Consider the following 23,950-nt stretch of genomic DNA (forward strand, 5'->3'; position numbering starts at 1 on the left):
ATTAGGATGCTTTTTAAATGGGAAAATTTTTTTATCCGAACTCCTAACGTAGCTTTACATGCGGATTCCAATAATATGTCGCCACGTGTGCAACACCGTAGTGTTTATTTCATGATTATTGAAGTGGAACGGCGGGGTTATGTCGGGGTTATTGAAGTGGAATAGAGGAGTTTCTCTTCAATAATCCCAAAATAAACTCCACGGTGTTATTTCGGGGAGGTTATTTCAGGTTAATAAAGTTGAACCGCGGAGGTTATTTCGAAGTTATTTTGGTTATTGCGGAATTCGCGGTTCCAATTTAATATTTTTTAGGTGGCCCCTATATAGCACACATGGCGGTATATTACTGGTAGTCCACGTGTAGAGCTACACTCGGAGTCCGGACAGATGACTCCACATGGCCAAGCCTCTGTTTGTTGGTAGAAGCTAAACACAGGACTTTGCTTAGTGCAAGTTTATATTAATGTTGAGATGACCTTTATTCTAACAAGGTATTGTCTTAGCTTTTTGCTTGATAACTAGGCCGTTTCATTGAGATTATTTGCAAATAAATATATATTTTCAATAGACAATAGGTGCAGTGCAGCTGATCAAGCATAATGACAAGGGATCGAAATGAAAAGGTATGCATCCTGATATAATTTTGGAATTATTCAAATTATATATATATATATTTGTACCTTATTTACAAATTTATTTTTCAACCAAAAATATTTGCATTTGCTCTTATGCATGTTGTTGAGTTATGATTTGTTGGTAAACCACACCAAAGGAGTAAAGTGCATGTAGGGTGAGAGAGGGAGACAGAGGGAGGAGGGAATGGTTTAAATGAGTCGAGTTAAGCTTGAGCCACTCTCAGCTTGAACTTGAGCTTGATTAATTTTATCGAGTTCTAGTTCAAGCTCGAGCTTAAGACTCAGTTTGAGTCGACTCACGAGCTGATTTGTTTATTTAAAAAAAAAAGAAAACAATATTAAATAAAGGTGTTTGAACTTTATTAATGAAAGTAGTTTAAATATTGTTGTCTATTAGAAAATTTTCAGCATAAAAAAAAATCTTATGGATTTGCCAAATATAATTTTCCAGCACATAGAAAAAATTGATGATCATAATTTTATCATAGTAGTTTGGCTACAACAATCATAATTGTGGTATAAAAACTGTAATTAGTGGCTATAATAGCAGTCATAATTGGTGATTACGAGTTGCAATTTGCTACAAAAACTATAATTAGTAGCTACAAAAGCTATAATTAACGATAATAATTGCTAATGGTGGTCGGCGGAAAATGCTAATGATGGGCAAGAAGCGTTAGGACTTCAAGAGTAAAATTTTAGTAGTCAATTCACTCTTTTCTCTTCTCCTCCTCTTTCAAGTGAAGAATGGGGGTTATTTTATAGTTTTTGATAGAGACATTTTGATAAATTTAATCATGATCTCAAAACACTCTATATATGATTCACGTTAATTCTTTTAATCTCATGTACTTTTTTCAACATGTAAGTGTCTTAATTGAAGTTAAATTATTTTAGATTTGTTAGAGTCCTCTCGTCCAATCACTTGATTCGACTATAAGTAAGCAAAATTTTGAAATCGTTTGGCATTAAAATTGATACATCGAAGCCTTGGATTATTTCAAGGATTTGATCTGAGCTTATTTTGACTCAGATTAGATAACCTTTGACATCACCGAGTTTTTATTGTCAAGATATTCATCTCGACTAAACTTATTAAAATTGAGGTTCGGATGATCTCGACGTTAAATTTGAAATGTTTTAGCCTTAAGTGCATCTAGGCTCATGCATGCATGATGATAAAACTTGATTCTAACAAGATTCAAAGAAGATTTGAATACAATTTGAATAACACTTAAACATGAACTCAACATATTATCTTATTGTCAAATCAATGTAAAAATAGAGAATTTTACATACGTATCAAAATTTTGTTATGTTTTTACATATAGATAACATAAATTCAAATAATAAAAAATAATTCATAAATCTACTAACTTCCAAGTAGGGTGATCCGATTTCAAAGTCTAGTCGGGATCGGCTCAAATGGATTGAGTGCAGCTCAAAATCTGCTCGACTTGTTATAATATTTTTCAAGCCAACTCTGCTCGAAATTGACTTGAGCTCAATCTGACTCTAAATTAAAACTAGCCGACTAAAATTGAATTATTTGAATATGTTTCAGCTCGAAATTGACTCAATCCTGCTTGAAAGTGAAACTAGCCGGCTCTAGAACTATTTTAAGTCAATGTCTTCTTATAAAAAAATTGATCAAAAGCTTCTGCTAATAGCTCGATTTGTTTATTCCGATCCGATCTCAATATGAGCCAAAATTTTAATTAGTGTTAAAGCGATTAACAATCTTGAAATTTATATACACAATTATTTTTTTAAAGATGCAGCCCTCAAAAATAGAAAAATATTTCATAAAAATTATATGAAATTTAAATAAAAATCATAAGATTTTTTTTTCTACAATACAACACTCAAAAACATTGTTGTTTATAAAAGATAATACTCAAAATCATATTTTTCTAAAATAAATTTGATTGTTTTTTAATTCTTTGAAATTTTTTAAAATATATTGATTAAATACTTTACATTCTCAATATATCTTTTAAATGATTTATATGCATACCACTTAATTCCTATGCATTTATATATCTAACACCTAATTTTAATTTTTACATATATATCTCTTTATATTTGCATATGTTATATATATAGTGATATTGAAGATTTTAATTCAAAATTAATTAATTAATTAATTAATTATAAATAGGTATTCGCGGAGTCCATTTGTCCCCTTGAAACCATAAAATTCGAATGAGGAAATTCAGTATATTCGCGCTCCACTCCGGCCGGTGATGAAGACGAGAGTATAAGGCCGGCTGGCGAAGTGACAGGGGGAGAAAAGAAGCGAGGACTTATAAGAGATTCTGCCTGATTCAGTAGAAGACGAAGACGGAATCAAAAATAGTTTTTGGATTTTCGTCTGTCGAACTTCTTTTAATGGATTCTCTTCCCCTCCCGCTTATTATAAATGCATTCTCCTCCTCTTCTTCATGCCGGAAGCCACGATTCATTTATCGAATTTTTTCCTCTTCGCTCTTCCTTCCGGTAAATGCTCCTCCGTCTCTTCATTCCAAAGTAATTTTGGAATTTTTATTATTAAATTTCGAGTAAATGAGTATATTTGCGCTTTTGGATCTTAATTTTTTAGCATCTGCTTAATTTGGTAGCTTTGTGTGATTTTCCACCATCTTTTTGGAATAAATAAAGAAGTAGGATGCTTATTGTTTGCAGTAAATTAGGCATTGGCTGGACAAACTTGACATGTGGGCTTGTCATCTGCCTTAGGATTTACGATGGGGGTGTTTGGTTGGAAGTAGGATTCAAGTTAAATATGATTTAGGCGGTGTTTGGTAGCATACTATTTGTAGGATCTAAGGATAGATTTAGATTAAATCCAGCTAAACATTAAAATGCTGAACATTAAGGCAGTATTTGGCTGCAACTTAGATTTACGTTAAATATGATTTCTTCAATGAATCCAGATTTTTCATATCAACACTGTGATGGAAGAACTTGAGAACCTCAGCAGAATAAATTCGGCTTGCAATCAGATGTACTAAATCCAGATTTATATCGTAAAAGTGACGGAGCGCGGGAAGAGAATGACGGAACACGAGAAAATTGGATTTAACGGAGCATTAGATTATTCAATTTTTATTTTTTTGATGTTTGTCTGGATTTATGTTAAATCCATGGCTAAGTCCACGCAACAGTATGCTACCAAGCACCACCTAAATCCAAATTTATAGGGTTTACTATATTTTACTTGTAGCCAAAGAGCCCTAAGAGCATTTGGTCACTAATAGTAGCAAAAGATAGAATTTTTTTTAAAAAATATTTTAATTATGAGTTTTTTATTTTGGATTTGTGAAGATGAGACATGATATTTTATGAGTTTTAAAGAGTTCTTGCTCAAGCGTTATGTAGCATGGCTCCTTGGTAGAAGTTAGAGGTTCGAGTCTCTTTTTTAACTATCTTAAATTAAATATTTTTAGATCCCGGTGTAGAATTAGATCTGTGATTAACCTTAGAAGTGGCCTTATGTGATCTACTTATCTATAACAAGTCTCATGCATTATTTTTATCAAATCAATATTTCACGCATGAGGATTATATTAGGCACATCCTTATTGCTAAGATTTTTGTGTATGGAAGAATTTGATATTTGTATATATGAACAGGACCAGAAGACTTTGGCCATTATTTTCTCTAAAAGGATCCTATTGGTGATAGGTTATTATATTTATTGATCATTTAGATCTTTTAAATTTAGGAAATTTACATACCTAGCACATAATTCTTATAAACTTACATGCCTCACACCTAAACTTTCATATTTACATGTGCTTTAAATCTATGCATGAAAAGGTGGATTTCACTTTTAAAGACTAGTAATAATGCTATTTTTTATGTGATATTAAAAATTTGAGTGCTATGTGTGTAACTATCAAATTTTTAGGTGTGAGATATGTAAATACGGAAGACTTGTCTGGTATTCATGTAAACGCCAGTCTAAAATTATTTGGCTCAAGCCTTGTATGATAAATGAGTTTTTTTATTTCCTCTAAAACACTCTTTTATATTTTTTGTTAAATCTTGAAAATTCTGATTTATCAAGAAGTTACTGATGTAACATGGTTGGATATTCTTTATTTGATGATAATGAATGAGATTTTCTCCTGTATATACTGAAAAGGATGGAGTATTATTAGTATATGAATTATGAAGATTATTTTTTTAATGAAGTTTAAGGGGCTTAAATTATTCCCGAAAAATATAAATGTATTATTGAAGCTCAATATCGACCATCATCTTGTTAGATCCTGCACACATTAACTTACAAGCTTACCATTTTTTTATTTTCCTGCTAAGGTGCTTCTGCTAGTTTAGGGACTGCAGCTTCATACTCTTTAGGGACATTAACATACATTCCACCCAATTCCTATTTATTTATATACCTTGCAGATAAACTTTACTTTTTACATTTATACAGCCCAAATCTTTCATATCACATAAAAAATACCACCATTTTAACTTTTTAAAAGTGAAATACATATTTCAATCATAGGTAAGGTGGCATGTATGTAAAAATTATAGTTTAGGGGGTAGATATGTAAATACACCGTAATTGAGTGGTACGTATATAAATTTTCCTACTTTTGTTAGTGACTATTCAAAAGCTTTTGTTTGCTTCCCTTTAAATGTTCTTTTGCCTTGCTTTTACTATGTTTAAGTGGACTACCAGCCTCACAAGTATGCCTAACTATTGTTATTTATTCCTGTTATGAATTAATAAGTGCCCCACTATTCTTTCAGTGGACCTTGCATCCCTTTTGATCATCATATTCATGCCATTCCAAATTTATGCTGATTTATTTTTCCATTCCTTTACAGGTCCTCATCTGTACTGAGGAATATTGCTGGGATTTGGCGATAGAAACCATTGGTAAGCTTGAAAATTTATGAATAGATGTTTGCTCTTCAATTAAATATTTCTTACCTGCAATGTGTTTGAGTGCTTCATAGGCCAAGATGAATGCATTAACTGCAACCAGCAGAAACTTTAAGAAGGCTGCTAAGCTGTTGGGTTTGGACTCAAAGTTAGAACGGTGCTTGCTAATTCCTTTCAGGGAGATTAAGGTAAATGAGATATATGCGCTAAGATCCTTCATGTTGTTCTAATACTCACCCTCCTTCTGTTGGGTTTCATAAATTTGCATATGGATTTTTTTTGTACCTAGCCATCCCAATGTCTTGAAATGCTCTCACATAAGAATTTGGAGGATTTTCTTCTTTGTATTTCTATTTCATAAATGAGCATGAGTTATGTGTGGGGGAAATTTGATTCTTTTGTTTCTTCACTTGAGCCTTTAGTGATATTGCATGTATTCGAATAGTTTTAAGAAAGATTTACAAAAATACCACTCCTTATGTATTTATCGTCTTACTTATGCTTGAAAAGGTGCATTTCACTTTTTAAAAGTTAAAATGGTGGTATTATTTATGTGATATGAAAGATTTGGGTGGTATAAGTTTAAAAGCTTAGTTTAGGATTTAAATATGTAAATACATAGGAATTGGGTGATATGTATGTAAATGCCACTAATTTTAATAAAAGTTTACAATATCCGACATTTTTTCACCATTTTGTTTTTCTTTTTTGTGCATTTCCCTTGATTTTTTAGATGTTTTAGATGTAACATGTCGATTACTTTATGTAGACAATTCCATCATTTAGTTTTTAAGATGCCAGGATTGTTAGACATCCGCTTGTCTAATTCATCTCTTGAGTATGAGATCGTTTATATTGTTGGTTTTCATTTTTTATGTTGCTTTGTAGAATCACCTTAAAACTTGTTTTTGATCTCTGATGCATTGCATGAACGTGCTCAAATTTTTAATGCATCTTATAAAGCATCATTTATTCTTATTTATGTGTTCTTGAACGGTACTTGGACTCTAAAATGCAGGTTGAGTGCACAATCCCTAAAGATGATGGTTCTTTGGCATCTTTTGTCGGATTTAGGGTGCAACATGACAATGCTAGAGGCCCCATGAAGGGAGGAATTAGATATCACCCTGAGGTGAGCTCAAAATTAATTTTTTTCTCACCCTACACACTTTCACTCAGTACCGCACCTTTTTTTTCTCTTTTTCTCTATATGAAATTGAGACGAACACAAATTGTTAGAATGAGGGTATTCGTAATAATTGCCTTGCTTATTAAATTTCATATGAGTTTCATCCCCCATTAAAAAAAAGAGTAATCATATTGGTATTATTTTGATAATGTCCCCAAAATTTTAATATTTCACTATCGTTTCCTAGAAACTTCTAGATTTATATTATTACACTTCTTATGATAATTTTGTGATATATATTCTATAAAGATACAAAATATTTCAGGGAATATTTTTGCAAGCTTTAAATATTTCTCCCTTAAATTGTTTTACCTTTGTCAAACTTTTGTTTCGCTCCAATAAAATATTAAAATTTTGGGTAAGAAGTGATGTTTTCACGTATGTTTTTATTTTTTTCTAAAAGGATAAATTATGTATAATTACTCTTCAAATATTGTTTTAAGAGCCACTTCTATCATGGGACATGCTAGATTTTAATAATTAGGTTAGAATAATTTATTACTTTGAAGGTTCAAACCTTAAATTTTATTATTTCTATTTTAGATTTAGTTCTTTGCATGTTCTAATTGTTTTACATGTGTTGTGTTGCACATATTTTAAATTACTAATTTACTAAATGAGCTCATTAAATTTTATAACATTTTTTTTAAAAAAATCATTTATTTACAAATAAAAAAATTTCATTGAATCATGATTTTGTTCACCTTTTTTTTCATCTCCCAGAGGTGGTTCGATCTAAATCCTTTATGTAACCACCCTACTCTTGGAGTTTTCTCCTTAAGCAAAATCTTGAACCTTTAGGATTATAGTCTTTTTTAGATTCTATTGCATTAGTAGCTTTCTCTTCTCAAGACTTCCCAAGAACTTGATCTTCAAGGTGAGTGGCTCTAGTTAGCTTTGACTTTCACCCTTTTCCTCTCAAGAAGCCTCATGAATTCACCCTTACTAGTGAGTTGTTTCAATCATCTTTGAGCGGCATCTTTTTCTTTTGGACTTTCTTGAGAACTTATCTTGAGCGACGAGTAGTTTTGAATAGCATTGGCCAATTCTCTTTTTCTCTCAAGATCCATTTGGTCATAGCAAGCCTTTTTCTCTTGAAAGTCTTTTTAAGAAGTATCCCTTGGCAGTGAGTGATTCAATTCAACCTTAGGGCTTACAACTTGGCTTTATAGAAATTGCCTCTATTAGTTCATCTCAAGAATTTGCTCTCAATGAGTTCATTTGGTTAGTGTTAGGGACAATGTTGTATTCTCTTGTAACTCGAATCATTAAGTTCATCTCGGTGATTTTTCTCTCTTAGTAACTTCATCCATGCCTCCCTTATGGATTACATATTCTCCCCATGGGAACTTGTCTTAGTGTTTCATTCTTAGGACTCATACTTTTTGTTGAGTTCTTCTAGTCATCTTTGATTGATAACACTTCTTCTTGGGTATTTGTTCTTTTTATCAACCCACTCTTCGGCATAGGCCAACCTCCAGCTTTTCCAAAATGTTAGCTCAAGTGGAGATTTGGTCTGATCAACCATCTATCCTTTGTGGTTCCTTGAGGTGAAGCTTACCTTATATTTGCAAAAGATGTTCAACACTCAATGGATTCTATACATGCTATGTGATGGTTTGATACTAACAAGCCAGGCATTGGCATTTCAACACGTTAGGTGACTTGGAAGGATTTGCTAATTACTTAACTATCTTGAACTCTTTAAGATTTGCATTGGCTATGATATTTGTGCTTCTAGTGTAATAAATGATAGCATGTATAATAATAAATCATATGTGTGGCATTTTGTACATTTGTCTTATCTTTTTATTGGAAAAATTCTCTTGACATGCCTTATAATATAAAAAGTTGGAAAAATATGCTTGATATTTATTTTCTTGTGAAAGTATGTCTTAATTTTTATTTTGGACTACAGTACCTCATCTCGTTGCATTTAGAAGTAATCACTGCATACTATGTGATCTTTGATCAAATGATTTCTTTGTTTCTTCATCTTCGCAGCACCTTCTTGATAGTGACTGTTGTGAAGACGAAAAGGAAATCCTATCCAAAGGACATAAGGCCTGTTGTCAGGCCACTCTACCCTTATGATTAGTTTATGAGTCTTTCATAGCATCTCCCAACAATTAGAAAATGGTCTCACCTATCTCCTTCTTTATGTTAGACTTAGAAGGATACACATTGTGCACTCCGCTGATCGCGCTTTCTTATCTATGTGAATGTATTTACCCTCATGGGGTATTATAAGTCAAGTTTAGGTATTTTTCAATCAGTTCTTAAGGATTTGCAAGCCCAATTTTCTTGGGTCAATTTCTTAAGCCTTCTTTCTATAATTGATGTCATTTTTTTCCATCACATTTGGGATTGGTCCATCTCTTCGTGGCTACAGCATTTTTGGCCTCATCTTTCAATAAGTTGTATGCCCCTTTTTTCATTTCTCTGTATAGCAAGGCCTTGGTGTGGAATTTATGAGGAACTTTCTTAGAGGAAAAATTCTCTAATTTTTTCATTAAACTAATACAAGCAAAATAACAAATATATACTAAAATTGGAAGGAAATTAAACCACCATGATAAGAACAAAAGAAATGAAAATGCAATAATGGATAATTAAGGGATAATAATTTCTCCCCCTCAAATTTAGCAGCGGACGCATGGTTTCCTAAACCACGGGTGGGCCCGTGTGATCCATGATTATATACATATCAACATTCCCCCTCAAGTTGGGTTGTATGTGTCATACATCCCAAACTTGTTGTTGAGATCACTAAAGAAGCAAGAAAGAGGAATCTTGGTAAGAATGTCAGCAATATGATACTGAGTTTAGATATAGCTTTGTCGAACAATCCCTTCACTGACCTTCTCAGAGAAGAAGTGTCTGCAATTTCTATATATTTGGTTTGATCCTGGTGTACCTAATTGTTTGAAATACTAAAGGTTGATTCACTATCACTGAACATTATAATAGTGCTTTTGTTCTCTATGTGTAGTTCCACCAATAATTTTTTTAGCCACATCCCTTCACAATTTTTTAGGTTCAGGGCACTATACTCGGATTCCACACTACTTGCCACCACAACTCGTTTTTTACTTCTCCAAGTAATCAAGTTACCCCAAGAGTACCCCGTGGTGGATCATGTGCCAGTCAGTTCTCCTACCAAGCTCGCACCCATGTAGATCTCAATGTTATGATTTTCTGTTTTCTTGGATACCAATTCACATACTGGATTCATCTTTAGCTACCTCAGGATTAGAAAGACCGCTTCTAAATGACCTTCATTTGGATCATTCTTCTGTTAGCTTACTACACCCACCGAAAAAATTATGTCAGGTCTTGTATGTGGCAGATAAATAAGTTTTTCCACAAATCTTTGATACCTATCTTTTTCAATTGGGGTGTTGCCCTCTCCTTTTGATGCCCGTCCATTGGGATCCATAGGAGTTTATTTTGGTTTGCATCCCAACATTTCTGTCTCATTTGATAAGTTAAGGATATATTTTCTTTGGGATATGACAATACCTTATTTGGATCTAGCTACTTACATTCCCATGAAATATCTTAAAGTTTCAAGATTTTCCCTTATGTCATTTTTTGTAAAAATAATGTCGTCTACATATACTATAAGGATAGCTATAATAACTTCTTGATTTGATTTCATAAACAAAGTGTGATCAGTGATCAGTCTGACATTGATAATGCTCATTGACAAAAATTGTCTTAGTGAACCTTTTGAACCATGCTCTGAAGATTTTTTCAACCCATATAATGATTTATTTAGTTTGCACTAGCTAATTATTTGTGTTGTTCTTTAATCTTGTATGTTTCTCGGTATAGACTTCTTCCTCAAGATTCCCATAATAAATTTGAACATATAAATGGTACCTATAGAATATTTGATTATAATAAAATATTAAGATCATGCCAAAGAAATCCAAACGGCGTTTAGGTATTTCCATCTTTCATAGATAGCAATATGAATTAAAACATTTGTCAAATTGTTTCTACTGGTATAACTTAAGTCTTGTTTGAGAAAACTTCCCGCTGCTTTCCGTTTCAGAAAAAATCCTTTCTTCATTTGACGAGTTATTTGCTTATTATGCTTTTTCAGAAACGCTGCTTTTTCAGAAACACTTTTAAAAAGCTCCATTTTTTGTAAATTCTTCTATTGAACTTTAAAAAGAGACTTGTAAAAACATGCTTTTTTAACAGGAGAAGCCTGACCAAACAAAGCCTAAGTGCATTAAAACTTTACTTGTTATTCTACATTTTCGACCTATTTTTATTAGAAGGATTCTTACTTTATTTCTACGCCAAAATAATTGAGGTTTCTAGTGTTAAGCATCTAACTTTATGGAAATGTAGGTTGATCCGGATGAGGTGAATGCCTTGGCACAATTGATGACCTGGAAGACTGCCGTAGCAAACATCCCATATGGAGGAGCCAAAGGTGGAATAGGATGTGCTCCGGGAGAGTTGAGTCTATCGGAGCTTGAGCGACTTACTCGAGTTTTCACACAAAAGATACATGATTTAATTGGTATTCATACTGATGTTCCAGCGCCAGATATGGGAACAAACCCACAGGTCCACAAAAAATTATATTTATACTGAAAACCAAGATTTTTCTTCTTATTCTCTTGTTTGAAAATTTCTAACTTTTACTCTGGAAATAGACAATGGCTTGGATACTGGATGAATACTCCAAATTTCATGGCTACTCACCAGCAGTTGTTACCGGGAAACCTGTTGTAAGTAACAACACAATTTGGTTTAAATTCAGTCAAAATTATTATTTTAATGCTTGTAAGCTGCACCTGTTCCATGACAATTACTTTGAACTTATTTGTCATCCCTTTCAGTAGTACATGTTTTCCATTGTTTACTTGAGTATTGGTTTATGATAATTTTCATGCTTTCTTCTGGAGAAATTTATACACGTAGCGCAACAATTCTTATGTATTTACATATCTCATATCCAAACTTTCATATTTTACATGTAGAGCGTTTTGATGTTTTAAATCTATACATGAAATGATATAATTCACTGTTAAAAAGTGGTAATAGTACTATTCTTTATGTGATATTAAAGATTTTAGTGCATGTTAGTAGATATGAAAGTTTAAGTGTGAGATATGTAAGTAAGAGTTGTGTGCTACGTATGTAAATGCATTTTTTTTTGTGAGACATGCTAGTGATTTAATGTGCCCAATCTGAATAGATCTTCCGCTGGTTTCACATTGGGAAATAAACACACAATCATATACTGTATTAACACAAATCAATGATATATCTCAGTACTTTTTGAATGGGAAACAATTAATAAATCATCATTTTTATGAACTTCTCAATCTTGAAGGGTGGGTGAACTTAAATCAGAAGGCCGTAACCATATGGAAGATTTACAAATAGTAGCTGATAAATAAATGATATTGTAATCTTTATTGGTGGAAGAATGGGATTAAGAAATTTGTAGACGTTTCCCTGTTAATTTTACCTTCTCAATTATGTCATTGTTTCATACGATCTATGATCTCTTTTCAAGCTTTTTGTGAGGGATGATTTTGCTTATGTAAATTAGTTTTTAATGACATTATACATAACTTTATTTATGAGATCTCTCTTAAATCAGATAATCATTGATATACAGAACTTGAAACATCATATGAATTCCTTGAACGGAGTGTGCAATTGTTATCTCATATCAGCTTTACATTTCTTATTTTTTCCTCGTTATGAAAATTTCTATCATTGGGAGCTGAGGTTGAAACTCTGCTGAGTTATTTATTATCTTTTCTTTCCCCATGACATACTCTATATTTTCTTCGACCAAAATTTCCTTAAACTATTTTTCTTTTGGAAAATTTACATAAATACCTCTTAGTTCTTATGTGTTTCCTTATCTAACACCTCAACTTCAATTTTTATATATATGCCACCTTACCTATGTATGAAATGGTATATTTAACTTTTTAAAAGTTTAAATAGTGCTATTTTTATGTTATATGGAAGATTTGGTTGTTATAAATGTAAAAAGCAAATTTTAGGAGTTAGCTATGTAAATACGTCCGAATTAGGTGGTACGTATGTAAATGACCCTTTTCTTTTTCCACCCTCCTGTTCATGAGGGTTTTCATTATCCTCTTCTTTTTTTTTCCTGGAAGGATCTTGGTGGATCTTTGGGCAGAGATGCTGCTACTGGAAGGGGAGTCCTATTTGCCACACAAGCTCTGCTTGCGGAGTATGGGAAGAGCATCTCAGATCAGCGTTTTGTCATACAGGTCTGTCATCTGGATCTTAAGTGGCAGTGCCTATTTTACAGATTTCTATCTGTGTTTGATTGAAAAATCCTAATAAATTTTTAAAATTGCTGTGGCAAAAAGTAATTATATTTCTGTTTAGAGAATGATGTTGAATTTAATTCATGAAATAGCATGCGATCTTCATAAACCTGGGATAAAGAATATTGCTTAATGGAAACCACTTAAGGCTCATGAAACTATGGTTGATATGGATCGAAAGCGCAATAGAAATTAATCTCAAGTAGTTCTCTAGTCAAAACAGAGATGAAAACCAAGAAGTTTTTCGTTAATGGTTCAGTACAAATGCAAGTTTAGCAAAGACCTTCGCTGCTTGTCTGTTGAGATATTGATTGGGAAATACCATCAGCCTGCTGTTGCTTATTTTAATATGCATTTTTAGAGACACTGGTGTGATCTTTTTTAGAAAACTTACAACTACATGTTTATTTAATTGATAATAATGCTTGTATAAACATGTCTGTATATCAGCAATAGAAGAAAACAATAAAGAAAATGAGAATATCTTCAATAACGAGCATATATTATAATAATAATGTTATAAATTTTAATAACAAATATTTAATAGATATGATTATATTAATGTGACAACATCTTTAAGTGTAATAAGCCTAACAGTTATGATTTTAAATCAAGCTTTTGTTGTGGACTACCTCAAATTGAGGAAAGAAACAACCAAACATTGCAGGGAATACTAATATGTCAATAAAATTGGGCGTTAATTTTTTTTATCATTTTGAATTGTTTTTTATACATTTATCATTGACCTTTTATTTTGTAATTCAGGGGTTTGGAAATGTGGGTTCATGGGCTGCTAGTCTTATCAGTGAAGCCGGTGGGAAAATTGTAGCAATTAGTGATGCTAGCGGAGCAGTTAAAAATAGCAATGGCCTGGATATTGCGAAATTACATAAACACTCCGCCGAGAATCATGGTGTTAAAGGTTTCAGTGGTGGAGATATAGCTGATCCAAACTCAGTATTGACTGAAGACTGTGATGTTCTTATTCCAGCTGCACTTGGTGGCGTCATTAACAGGTTCTTCATTTTGCATTTCCTCTTTAATTTAGTTATGCAATGCGCAAATTGTAGGTTGCCCGTATTTTGATTATTCTTATTAGAACTTTACAAACAATTGGGTTTTACACGGAAAAACTATCTACATTGCATTTTTCTCCTACTGTTTGTTAGCTTTTTACATCAAAAATGTGCTGATAGAATGATCTTTGGAAATTTCTGTAATCTTCTTAAGGGAAAATGCAAATGACATAAGAGCTAAATTTATTATCGAAGCGGCCAATCATCCGACGGACCCAGAGGCTGATGAGGTGAATCTTCAAGTTTCTAAATGCCATCAATTCATGAGCAAAATAGAAAATTTTGATGTCATTCTTTTGTTTACAGATTCTGTCAAAGAAAGGAGTGATTATACTTCCAGATATCTTTGCAAATTCTGGTGGCGTTACTGTGAGTTATTTTGAGTGGGTTCAGGTGAGTCGTGTTCCCCCAACCTTATACCCTTCACAATCTATCAAAATGAAACAAATATCTAATAATAATAAAGTTTTTTAGGTCTCACGCAAAAAATTTCTCATATATTGGCTGTGTAGCTTTACTATCTTAATTATATGGTATATATTTAGAGCTAGAAGCAACATTGAGCACTCACTATATAGATAATTACCATGATGTTTCATGATATTCCGTTCTAATCTTGCACTGGGCTCAATCCACTACTGCTTAAAAATTTATCTTAGCAGATTGAAACTCGCAAAAACTTCTATTTATTCTATGGTATTGCAGTGGGATGGATAAATTTAACTACGAATAAACTTGAAACCTATATGAAGTTTGTGTTTTGGATCTTATTTAGCAAATGTGCGAGGTCTTTAACCATTTGACATGGCATTAAAATGTTAATAGTTCAACACCCTGCAAATTGAGCAAGCATGAAATATAAAGTGGCTTTTGTCAGTTTTGGTTATTAGTGAGCAGATATGCAAAGCCTTTAATTTTTACCACATCCATTTTATATTACGTTGTGAAGCCTTATTTTTCCATAGAAGCAAAATGCAGGCATAGGGTCTGTTTGGGATAGTTTTCTGCCTGCTTCGTTTTTCAAATCATCACCACAATTCTATTTGGGGAACTGTTTTCTTGCTGTTTTTTAGAAATTCAGATGGTAGAAAGCTATTTTTTCAGACTGAGCTATTAAAGTGTGGTGACTGCCAGAAAACTGTGGTCTGAATTTTTAAATATAAAATAAATTTATATTAGGCGTAGCTTTTTGAAAAGCGGTTCCTTCTGCAGCAGCTTCAAAACTACTTCTTTAAATAGTTGCAGCTACTCCAAACAGACCCTTAGTTGAAGGTCGACCTTAGTGTTGGAGAGGCCTGAGGAGCCCCTGAAAGATGCGCAATATTTGTTGGTTGAAAGTCTTCGGAAGATTTAGATCCAAACCACTCACTTCCTATGTATTTACGTATCTAACGCGTAGACTTTAGTTTTTACACACATACCACCTTACCCATGCATGAAATGCAGGTGTATTTCACTTTTTTAAAAGTTAAAATGGTGATATTTTTAATGTGATGTGAAGGATTTGGGTAATATAAATGTAAAAATCAAAGTTTAAATGTTAGATATGTAAATACATAAGAATAGGTGGTATGTCTGTTAATGCCCCAAAAGTTTATTATTTGTTTAAGCTGTTTCTGGTTTTCTTTATAAAGAGGGGTCCACCAGCTTATGTTTTTATTAAAGAATTTAATGTTGCAATTCCCCACAATCAACCGAAAGTGAAATCTACAATAGTGGCAACGACACTGCTATTAGTTGAGGGAAACTATATAGAACTTTTTTGTTTTTGCACATTAATCTTCTTCTCTATATTCTATTATTTCTTTCACTTGATGTTTTAATAATTGGAAAATTTACATGCATACCACTTAATTCTAATGTATTTACATATCTAACACTTAAAATTAAATTTTTACATATATGCTAACTTATGCATGAAAAGCAGTATTTTACTTTCGAAAAGTTAAAAAAGTGGTATTTTTTTTGTGTGTAAAAACTGTAAAATGTAAACTATAGGTGTTAGATATGTAAATACATACGAATTGAGTTGTATGTATGTAAATGCCCCAAAATTTTATTATACCTCTCCGCTGTTTTAGGTTTTCTTTATAAAGTTGGGGTCGCCATCTCATGTTTTTATTAAAAAATTGAAAGTTGTAATTCTCCAAAATCTACAATAGTGGCAACAGAACATTGCTATCAGTTGAGAGAACCTGTATAATACTTTGAACAATTTTCAAAGTTTTATGTAGTTTCTAGCATTGCTTTGACATCATAGACTGTATAATACTTTGAACAATTTTCAAAGTTTTATATAGTTTATAGCATTGCTTTGACATCATAGACAATTCTTTGAACAAATGCAGTAAACTACACAATCCACTACCCAGAGTTGCTCATGATTTTTAGGAAATAATGATTTGTCACCTAAATCATTCTTGCATTCTTTAAATATAAGTTATGATGGAATAACAAAACCGAGGGAAATTTATACTCATAGCACACAATTCTTATGTATTTACATGTCTCACACCAAAACTTTCATATTTACATACATGGCACTTTGGTATTTTAAACCTTTACATGAATATGTGTATTTTACTTCTAAAAGATGATAATAGTACTATTTTTTATGCGATCTTAAAGATTTGCGTGTTGTGTGTGTGAATATGAAAGTTTAGGTGTGAGATATATAAATTCATAAGAATTGTGTGCTGTGTATGTGAATGCCCAAAAACAAAACAAAATATATGATAATGATTATTATGATCATTGCTGGGTATTAACTGCTGATTATTCATTACCTACAGAACATTCAAGGATTTATGTGGGATGAAGAGAAGGTGAACTCTGAACTGAGGACTTACATTCTCAAAGGCTTCAAGGATGTTAAGGAGATGTGCAAAAGCCATGACTGCAATCTAAGGATGGGAGCCTTCACCTTAGGGGTTAACCGAGTCGCTCGAGCGACGGTATTAAGAGGTTGGGAGGCCTAATTTTAAGTTTTCTGGTTACCATTCAACAGAGTTCAATAAGTTTTAATGGATTGAAAAATTCCTGTGTTTTTATCCCTTAAATTTTGCAGGCAAATTTATTTAATGTGTTGCATTGTGTCTTATTTGCTTCCAAGATTTTTTTTTTTTGGATTGTTATGGATTTGATTTTGTTATGAAATAAAGTATTTAACGATTGATGCCATGTTCTTAAAGTTCACATGATTATTGAGAACATTGTTAAAATGTTCTTCGGTCTCTTTGTAGGTGGTCATTTTAGTGTCAATCTAGTATACATAAACTTTTAATGGGGGCTAAAATAGTCCTCTTCGAGGACTATTTTAGCTTATATTAAAAGAATCTATGGACTAATTTGATATTTTTATAGACATCGAGACTAAAATGACTCTATGTAAGTATGTAGGGGATTATTTTGGCAAATTGTCGTGATTATTTGAAGGTTCATATTTAATGATATCAAGGAAACTAAGGGTTTGTTTGGAGTAGTTGTAGCTATTTGAAGAAGCTACTGTTGGTGAAGTTGTGCCAATTCGGTTTTTCAGTTGTGATGCAGCTATTTATGAAAAAATGACTATTGCTCTAGTATATTTGTATTGTTTGTAAGATAATCATTTCATGATTAATAACGCATATATGAAAATAGAAAATAAATTAATGAATTCCAAAAATTCACAATCTCAAATATTACATCTAGAAGTTATAGAATAATGAAAACCAAAAATAAAAATATAAGAGCTATAATTATTATTATAATAATATAAATTTTAAATCCAAATGATCAGTCTTATGGGAAAACTATTTCTCCAAAGACTCCTTATGTATGGTCACCATTTAAAGCAGACTTCTCAAACATATCGGCTCATTTAAAGAATTCGGAGTCCTCTCATGTTCTATTTGTTGGACACCTATAAAATTTTGTTCCATAGCTACCTTCTCTTCACAATGTAAATAGAGAGCATTGCAATTCATAGGTGCAATAAAAGAATGTAGAAGAAGCAGAAGTTCTTGACTCATATTTTCTAAAATGTGAAAATACCAAACATAAAATTAGTATTTTATTAATAGTACAATGACAAACTTATAAGATAAATTAATTAATAAGAATAATAAAATTATAATTATAAATATTTATAAAAAAATTCAGATCTTAAAGCAAATATAAATTAAGGATAATCTGTCATTACAAGAAGACAAAAAATCTCAGGCCTTTAGTCATTTAATACCAAACTTGTATATCTCACATAAGCATATCGACATAAAGGCCCTCCAGAAGAACACCTACAATCATATATGAATAAAAAGAATGAATTCTTGGTTGTCATATGTCAAAGATCATAGTAACATAAAGGTCATCCAGAAGAATCTCTAAGGTCATATATCTCGTCATAGACTTCCAAACCAAAACATTTGAAAAAAAAAAAAAACTTATATCACACTTATAAGTATGAGACCATTTAAGTGGGATAAAATACAATATGCTAATAGATAAGAAAAAATAAACACAATAAATTATGAAGTACTCCACATAAATATTATTGAAAGAAGAGTCAACATAATGAGAGATTAAACATATGCCCTTATATAATAACATATTATTATCACTCATTAACTAATGCATTTGTAATCTGCTCTCGCATTTGAATCATATCTCCAGCACCTCTCCATCCTACGTCAAGAGTTGCTTATATATGAATCATTTGGTAATATTAAAATCAATGTCAGATATTGTAGAATGTCGATGAATATAATTATGTAGAGACATTATTGCAGTCACAATCTTCACCTTTTTTTGTGAATGAATATGCAAATATGTCTCGAAGAATCACCTATTTTCTTCCAAACAACAAATGTTCTTTTCAATAACACCCCGTTGGAAAAGATTGTCGCTTATCAAACATTTTTTTCCTCCCCGAACTACATGGCTAGCATGTTCAAAATCTTGGGGTTGATATCTCTTCTCAAAATATGGCTTAAGAAACGCACGTTGTAAGTTACAACTGGCATCAATTATATCATATTTTCCACGCAGAAAAAAATTGATACACAAGCAAATAAGCTATATATATATATATATATATATATATATATATATTGTTTAGGGTTTCTAACCTTGAGGCTACATATGAAAAATTATAATGGTTATTTCATACAACAAAATTGAATATTCGACTATCATGTGCACTTTTTCCTCATCCAATCATTATAATTTTGAAACATACATTAAAAGCACATGCAGCCATAACGTTCTGTGTTGATGAGCTACGTCGCTTTTTCAATTCAAGGTACAAGTGCATCAATTTGTGTTTTGTTAATAACATAAATGCAATCCTATATGATGTTTACATTGAGTGAGTATATTTAAAATATATCATAAAATACAAAAAAAAAAAAATCTACCTTAAAATATGAGATGTTTTTGGGTTCATTTAAAATTTCTTTGGGTGTGCTCTTGAAGGTGGAGTCTTCAGGTGTAATAATTTTGGAAGAGAAACTAATCAAAATATATAATCCAATTAAGAAATATCTACTAATTGTTTCCAATAAGCGTTGTAATCGCTTTATGACAGATCTAATTGACCAACTCTGTGATAAAGTGTAGAGAGTTATATTTAACAACTCTCACGACGTCATTTTGTAGGTTCCATTAAAGGCCATGATTTTGATGTATTTCCTCCAGTAGACCTAGAAAAACTTATTTTCGCATATCAAACATATTATGAAATATAAGTGTGTGACCAAAAAGTAATCCTCTAATCCATTTGTTTCCTATATACGATAATATCATACAAAATGTATGCACAATATATGAGTTATATTACTCATATATCAAGCATACAGCTACTGCGATAATTCTTATCTAACGTTATCTTCTATTGTTATTCATCATTTATTGAAAAAAAAAATGAAGCATCAATAGAATGATGAAATCACATCAAACATAATTATGTCTCACAATATAATAATGACAATGAGTATGTTTAGAAGACACATCAAAGAATTTCGATGAACCAACAACAACAAAAAGCCTTTATCCCATTTAGTGGAGTCATCTACATGAATCCTTTTTCTCCATTGTGACCTATCGAGAATCATAATTTTATTTAATTATAATAAATGAAGTTCTTTTTTTATATAATATGCCAAAGCCTTTTTAGGTCTGCCTCTACTTTTCTTAATAAAAGTTAAATCTAAAACATTAACTTTCAAGGAATGAGCTAGACACTAAGTTCAGTACTTAGAGAGGTCTAGCATGTTATCACTTTAGATAGAGATGAGAAGTTCTTAAGTTGTTTTTAATATACTTTATGGAATGAGTTGAACATAAGTGTGAATTCAGTTTAACAGCGCACCCTAGGATAGACGGTTAGACAGGAGCAGTGAACCTGTAACTTTGGAAATCTCCTTAGGTGTTTTGTGGAAAAGAACATTTGACACTACGATCCAGGTCCTTCCAAGGAAGAAAAAAATGTCTCTCCTAGCCCAGCATAATGATAATGAAATGACAGGCTGTCTCACGGTTCCTGCAATCCCAATCGCAGAATTTTCATGATACCACAAAAAGATGAATTCTCGCGATCACTGGGCGACTGAACCAATAGTTTCAACTCATTTAATTGTTTCTACAGTGATACTTGTCATTTTGATACCTCCATGTGAAATCTACTTCTCAAATAACTTTCAGGTCTACAAAAAAAAAAAAAAACTATTTTGATATACCTTTTTTTCTTTTTTTAGTTATAAAATAAAGGAAATTCAACCATCTAATGAAACATACACGCATTTTCTAATCGAACGAAGAATAGTACTTCCTTTACATATTTTCATTTAATTTAAATTTTATTAATCATTTCGATCTTAATATATCAACATACACTTCCTTTTTTTTTTATTTTTTCCTTTATGATTTAATAAAATGTTATTTTATCTGATTTTTAGGATAATGATTAAAGATTCTATTAACCTAAATCACTTCATCTTTTTTTTTTTTTAAATTGAATTGTTGTCTTTTTTTATATGTAATTGATCTTATTTCAATAAATTATATATTAGAAAAAACTAATAATTTAAGTTAGATATGTAAATACATAAGAATTGAGTGGTATGTACGTAAATCTTCTTAAAAGTTTGTAGAGCCAAAGAAAATAGATTAACCAAAGACCACATACAAATAAAATACGGATTATATAGTTTTTTTCTAGTAGTTTAGCACGGCCAATGCTTTCTGAAAATATTTCTTTCTTAAGAAGAAATAGTGGGATTTACATGCAAATCACATTATTCTTATATATTTATATATCTAACATGTAAATTTTGAAAATTTCTCATCAAACTAATATCTTGTCGAAAATATTGCTAATATTAGCTTTTTTTTTTAAAATCAAATATATATTTAGATGCGTATGTTTTGATGTCATTGTGACACTAGACTATTATATAAATAAACATCAAAGTTTACTTATTAGATATGTGCATCAAATAGGTCTCAGTGATGATCCGAAGGATATTTGACTGTCCAAAAGTAAAGAGTACGACAAGGAATAGCCCACCGTTAGAATACCATGAGGCTTACTTGTCTGGTTGAATGAAATTGTTAAAGCCAAAGTCAATGAAGTCAAAACCGATCGAGCCACTTAATCAAAAACAAGGCAAAGAGGCATCTGAGTCAACCACTGTGAAAAAATCGATTCCATAGAAGATCCAGTCGCTTAGTATTCCCAAGCATTTCGGGGACATCCATAGGTTCCTCGCCAATTATCAAGGATCAACAACAAGATCATATCAATCGGTCGGCCCATATCAACCAAGCTCAGTTGACCGAGTCGATCTCATCCAGTCAAGTGGATACTGGCCAACTGAGCTGATCCTATCAATCCGAAGCCAATTAAGTATGATCAGCCAATACAAAAAAATAGTCGAGCAATAGACTCACTTATGTAAAATAGCAGCAGTCTTGAAGCAAAGACAAAAATATAACATCATCACATCGTGCTCTCTTCCTTATAAATAGTGAGATTATTTTATGAATAAATACTAGAATTATTGTTCATTACTATTCGCTATTATTCACTCATCTCTCTCTCTCTCATTGTACTCTATTCATTGGATGTGATTCACTAAAAAATCATGATTAAACAATTTACAAATAGTCAGAATTATTTGGCGTGTAAGTAAATCTTCCGAGAAACATTTATGATTTTCATGACTTTATAGTCAAATTCTTAAGTGATGCGTAAACATGCACTATTATTAAGCTCTCATGTATTCAATAAAAAGTATACTATAACTCAATAAATGTTATATGATTGAACAATGGAGATAAATAATTTTGTCCACTCTCATTTAAAATTATTATTCCACCACTATAAATGAACATCACAAGTCATAAAAATTAGTATGAAGCTCCAAGGCCATATAAAACTATCATACAAATTGTATATAAAAGAATGCATCATATAAAGCCAGCCCTACTTACAATACAAAGGAAAATAATTTCAATATGATTATTATAAAAAAAAATTATTTACATGCTTAAACTCTCTTCAAATCAAGTTAAATAATGTTTTTCAAAAGAAAAAATCATAAACTGATGATAAATACCACGTTTAGTGAGAATTAGATAACTTAAAAAGAATATAGTGTCAAAATAATCCCAGACTACTTACATGAAGCCATTTTAATCCCAGAGTTTATAGAAACTTCAAAGTAGTCCCAAACTAGTCCCAGACTTTTAATTAAAGCTGAACTAATCCTCAAAAAGAACTTAAATGGCTTGAAAAATGATGAAAGAGATGGCCTAAATATATCTTATTATTATAATTCTCTTCCATGATTTTGCTTTTAAGCAGTATTAAAGGACAAAAAACACTATGCATTCAATCACTTTCATCTAACATTTTCTTCATATTTTCATTTTTGACCAATTTAGTTTTTCTCTAAACTTATTCTAAGTGAGGGCATAAAATATTTCCTCAATTGTTAGACTGAGCTAAAGGGACACTATAACTACATACAATTAAGAAAATAGAATTAAAAGAAGAGTGACATAATCATGATAAAATGGGGGTATTTACATTCATGCAACAAATTTTTTATGTATTTACATATCTTTACATATCTAACAGAACTTTCATATTTACACACATAATACTCAAATATTTCATGCCCCGTAATTTATAGACCTAAATTATTTCATGTATGCAATTTGACATACATGAACAAATTAAATGTTAGGGGTAAGATATGTAAACACATAGGAATTAAGTGATATGTATGCATAATTTCCAAAAATCAAATAAAAGGTAAATCATGCCATGCTTTTGAGTTCAATACCTAACACATTCTAAGCTTTTTAAGACCACTAAATCACCAGTGATTTCCTTATACTTGAGGCCAAGAAATATTTGATGAATATAAACTAATCAACAAGTGTGAAACATTATATATATGACTTTATTTACCATTCTAAGAGCCAAAGAGTTGCAGATTTTATTCTCAATCTAATTAAAACTTTTTTTTTTTGCAATAAGCCTTAAATAGGCTTTGAATTGCCAAAAAAGAGTAAAATAGTACATGTATGTGATCAGAGAATCAATAATCTGGGCAAACTTAGAATAGGTTCAGACGACATTTTTACAGTGATCGAAAAGAACCTCTCTCTCTCTCTCTTTTTCCCTCTCTCTTTCTCTCTCTCTTTGGGTTTCTCCCCCCCCTCATTTGGAGATTATGAGAGAATAATGAAGTTTTAAACCGTAGCTGGACATCAAAAGAGCCTGAGATTCTTCAAAATTGAATTTTTTTTTCAGTAAG

At 31.5% G+C, this 23,950-nt stretch overlaps 1 protein-coding gene across 3 annotated transcripts; it reads left to right on the forward strand.

The window, feature by feature from the left end:
- Nucleotides 1-17: 17 nt before the first annotated feature.
- LOC110030713 (glutamate dehydrogenase 1, mitochondrial-like) lies at nt 18-17,237 on the forward strand. Of its 3 annotated transcripts, none has more exons than XM_020733585.1 (11): nt 18-623; nt 5,484-5,535; nt 5,616-5,729; nt 6,560-6,673; nt 11,096-11,317; nt 11,407-11,481; nt 12,895-13,011; nt 13,837-14,087; nt 14,302-14,377; nt 14,454-14,540; nt 16,940-17,237. In XM_020733585.1, the coding sequence occupies exons 3-11, from the start codon at nt 5,622-5,624 to the stop codon at nt 17,123-17,125; spliced, it is 1,236 nt and encodes a 411-aa protein (XP_020589244.1). In that variant the 5' UTR covers nt 18-623; nt 5,484-5,535; nt 5,616-5,621; the 3' UTR covers nt 17,126-17,237. The 3 variants fall into 3 exon arrangements, with proteins under 3 accessions (XP_020589244.1, XP_020589247.1, XP_020589245.1); XM_020733588.1 differs by lacking the exon at nt 18-623 and adding an exon at nt 3,777-3,801; XM_020733586.1 differs by lacking the exon at nt 18-623 and adding an exon at nt 3,972-4,041.
- Nucleotides 17,238-23,950: the final 6,713 nt, after the last annotated feature.

The sequence above is a fragment of the Phalaenopsis equestris genome, unplaced genomic scaffold, assembly GCF_001263595.1.
Source record: "Phalaenopsis equestris unplaced genomic scaffold, ASM126359v1 Scaffold000754, whole genome shotgun sequence".
NCBI classification, from domain to species: Eukaryota; Viridiplantae; Streptophyta; class Magnoliopsida; order Asparagales; family Orchidaceae; genus Phalaenopsis; species Phalaenopsis equestris.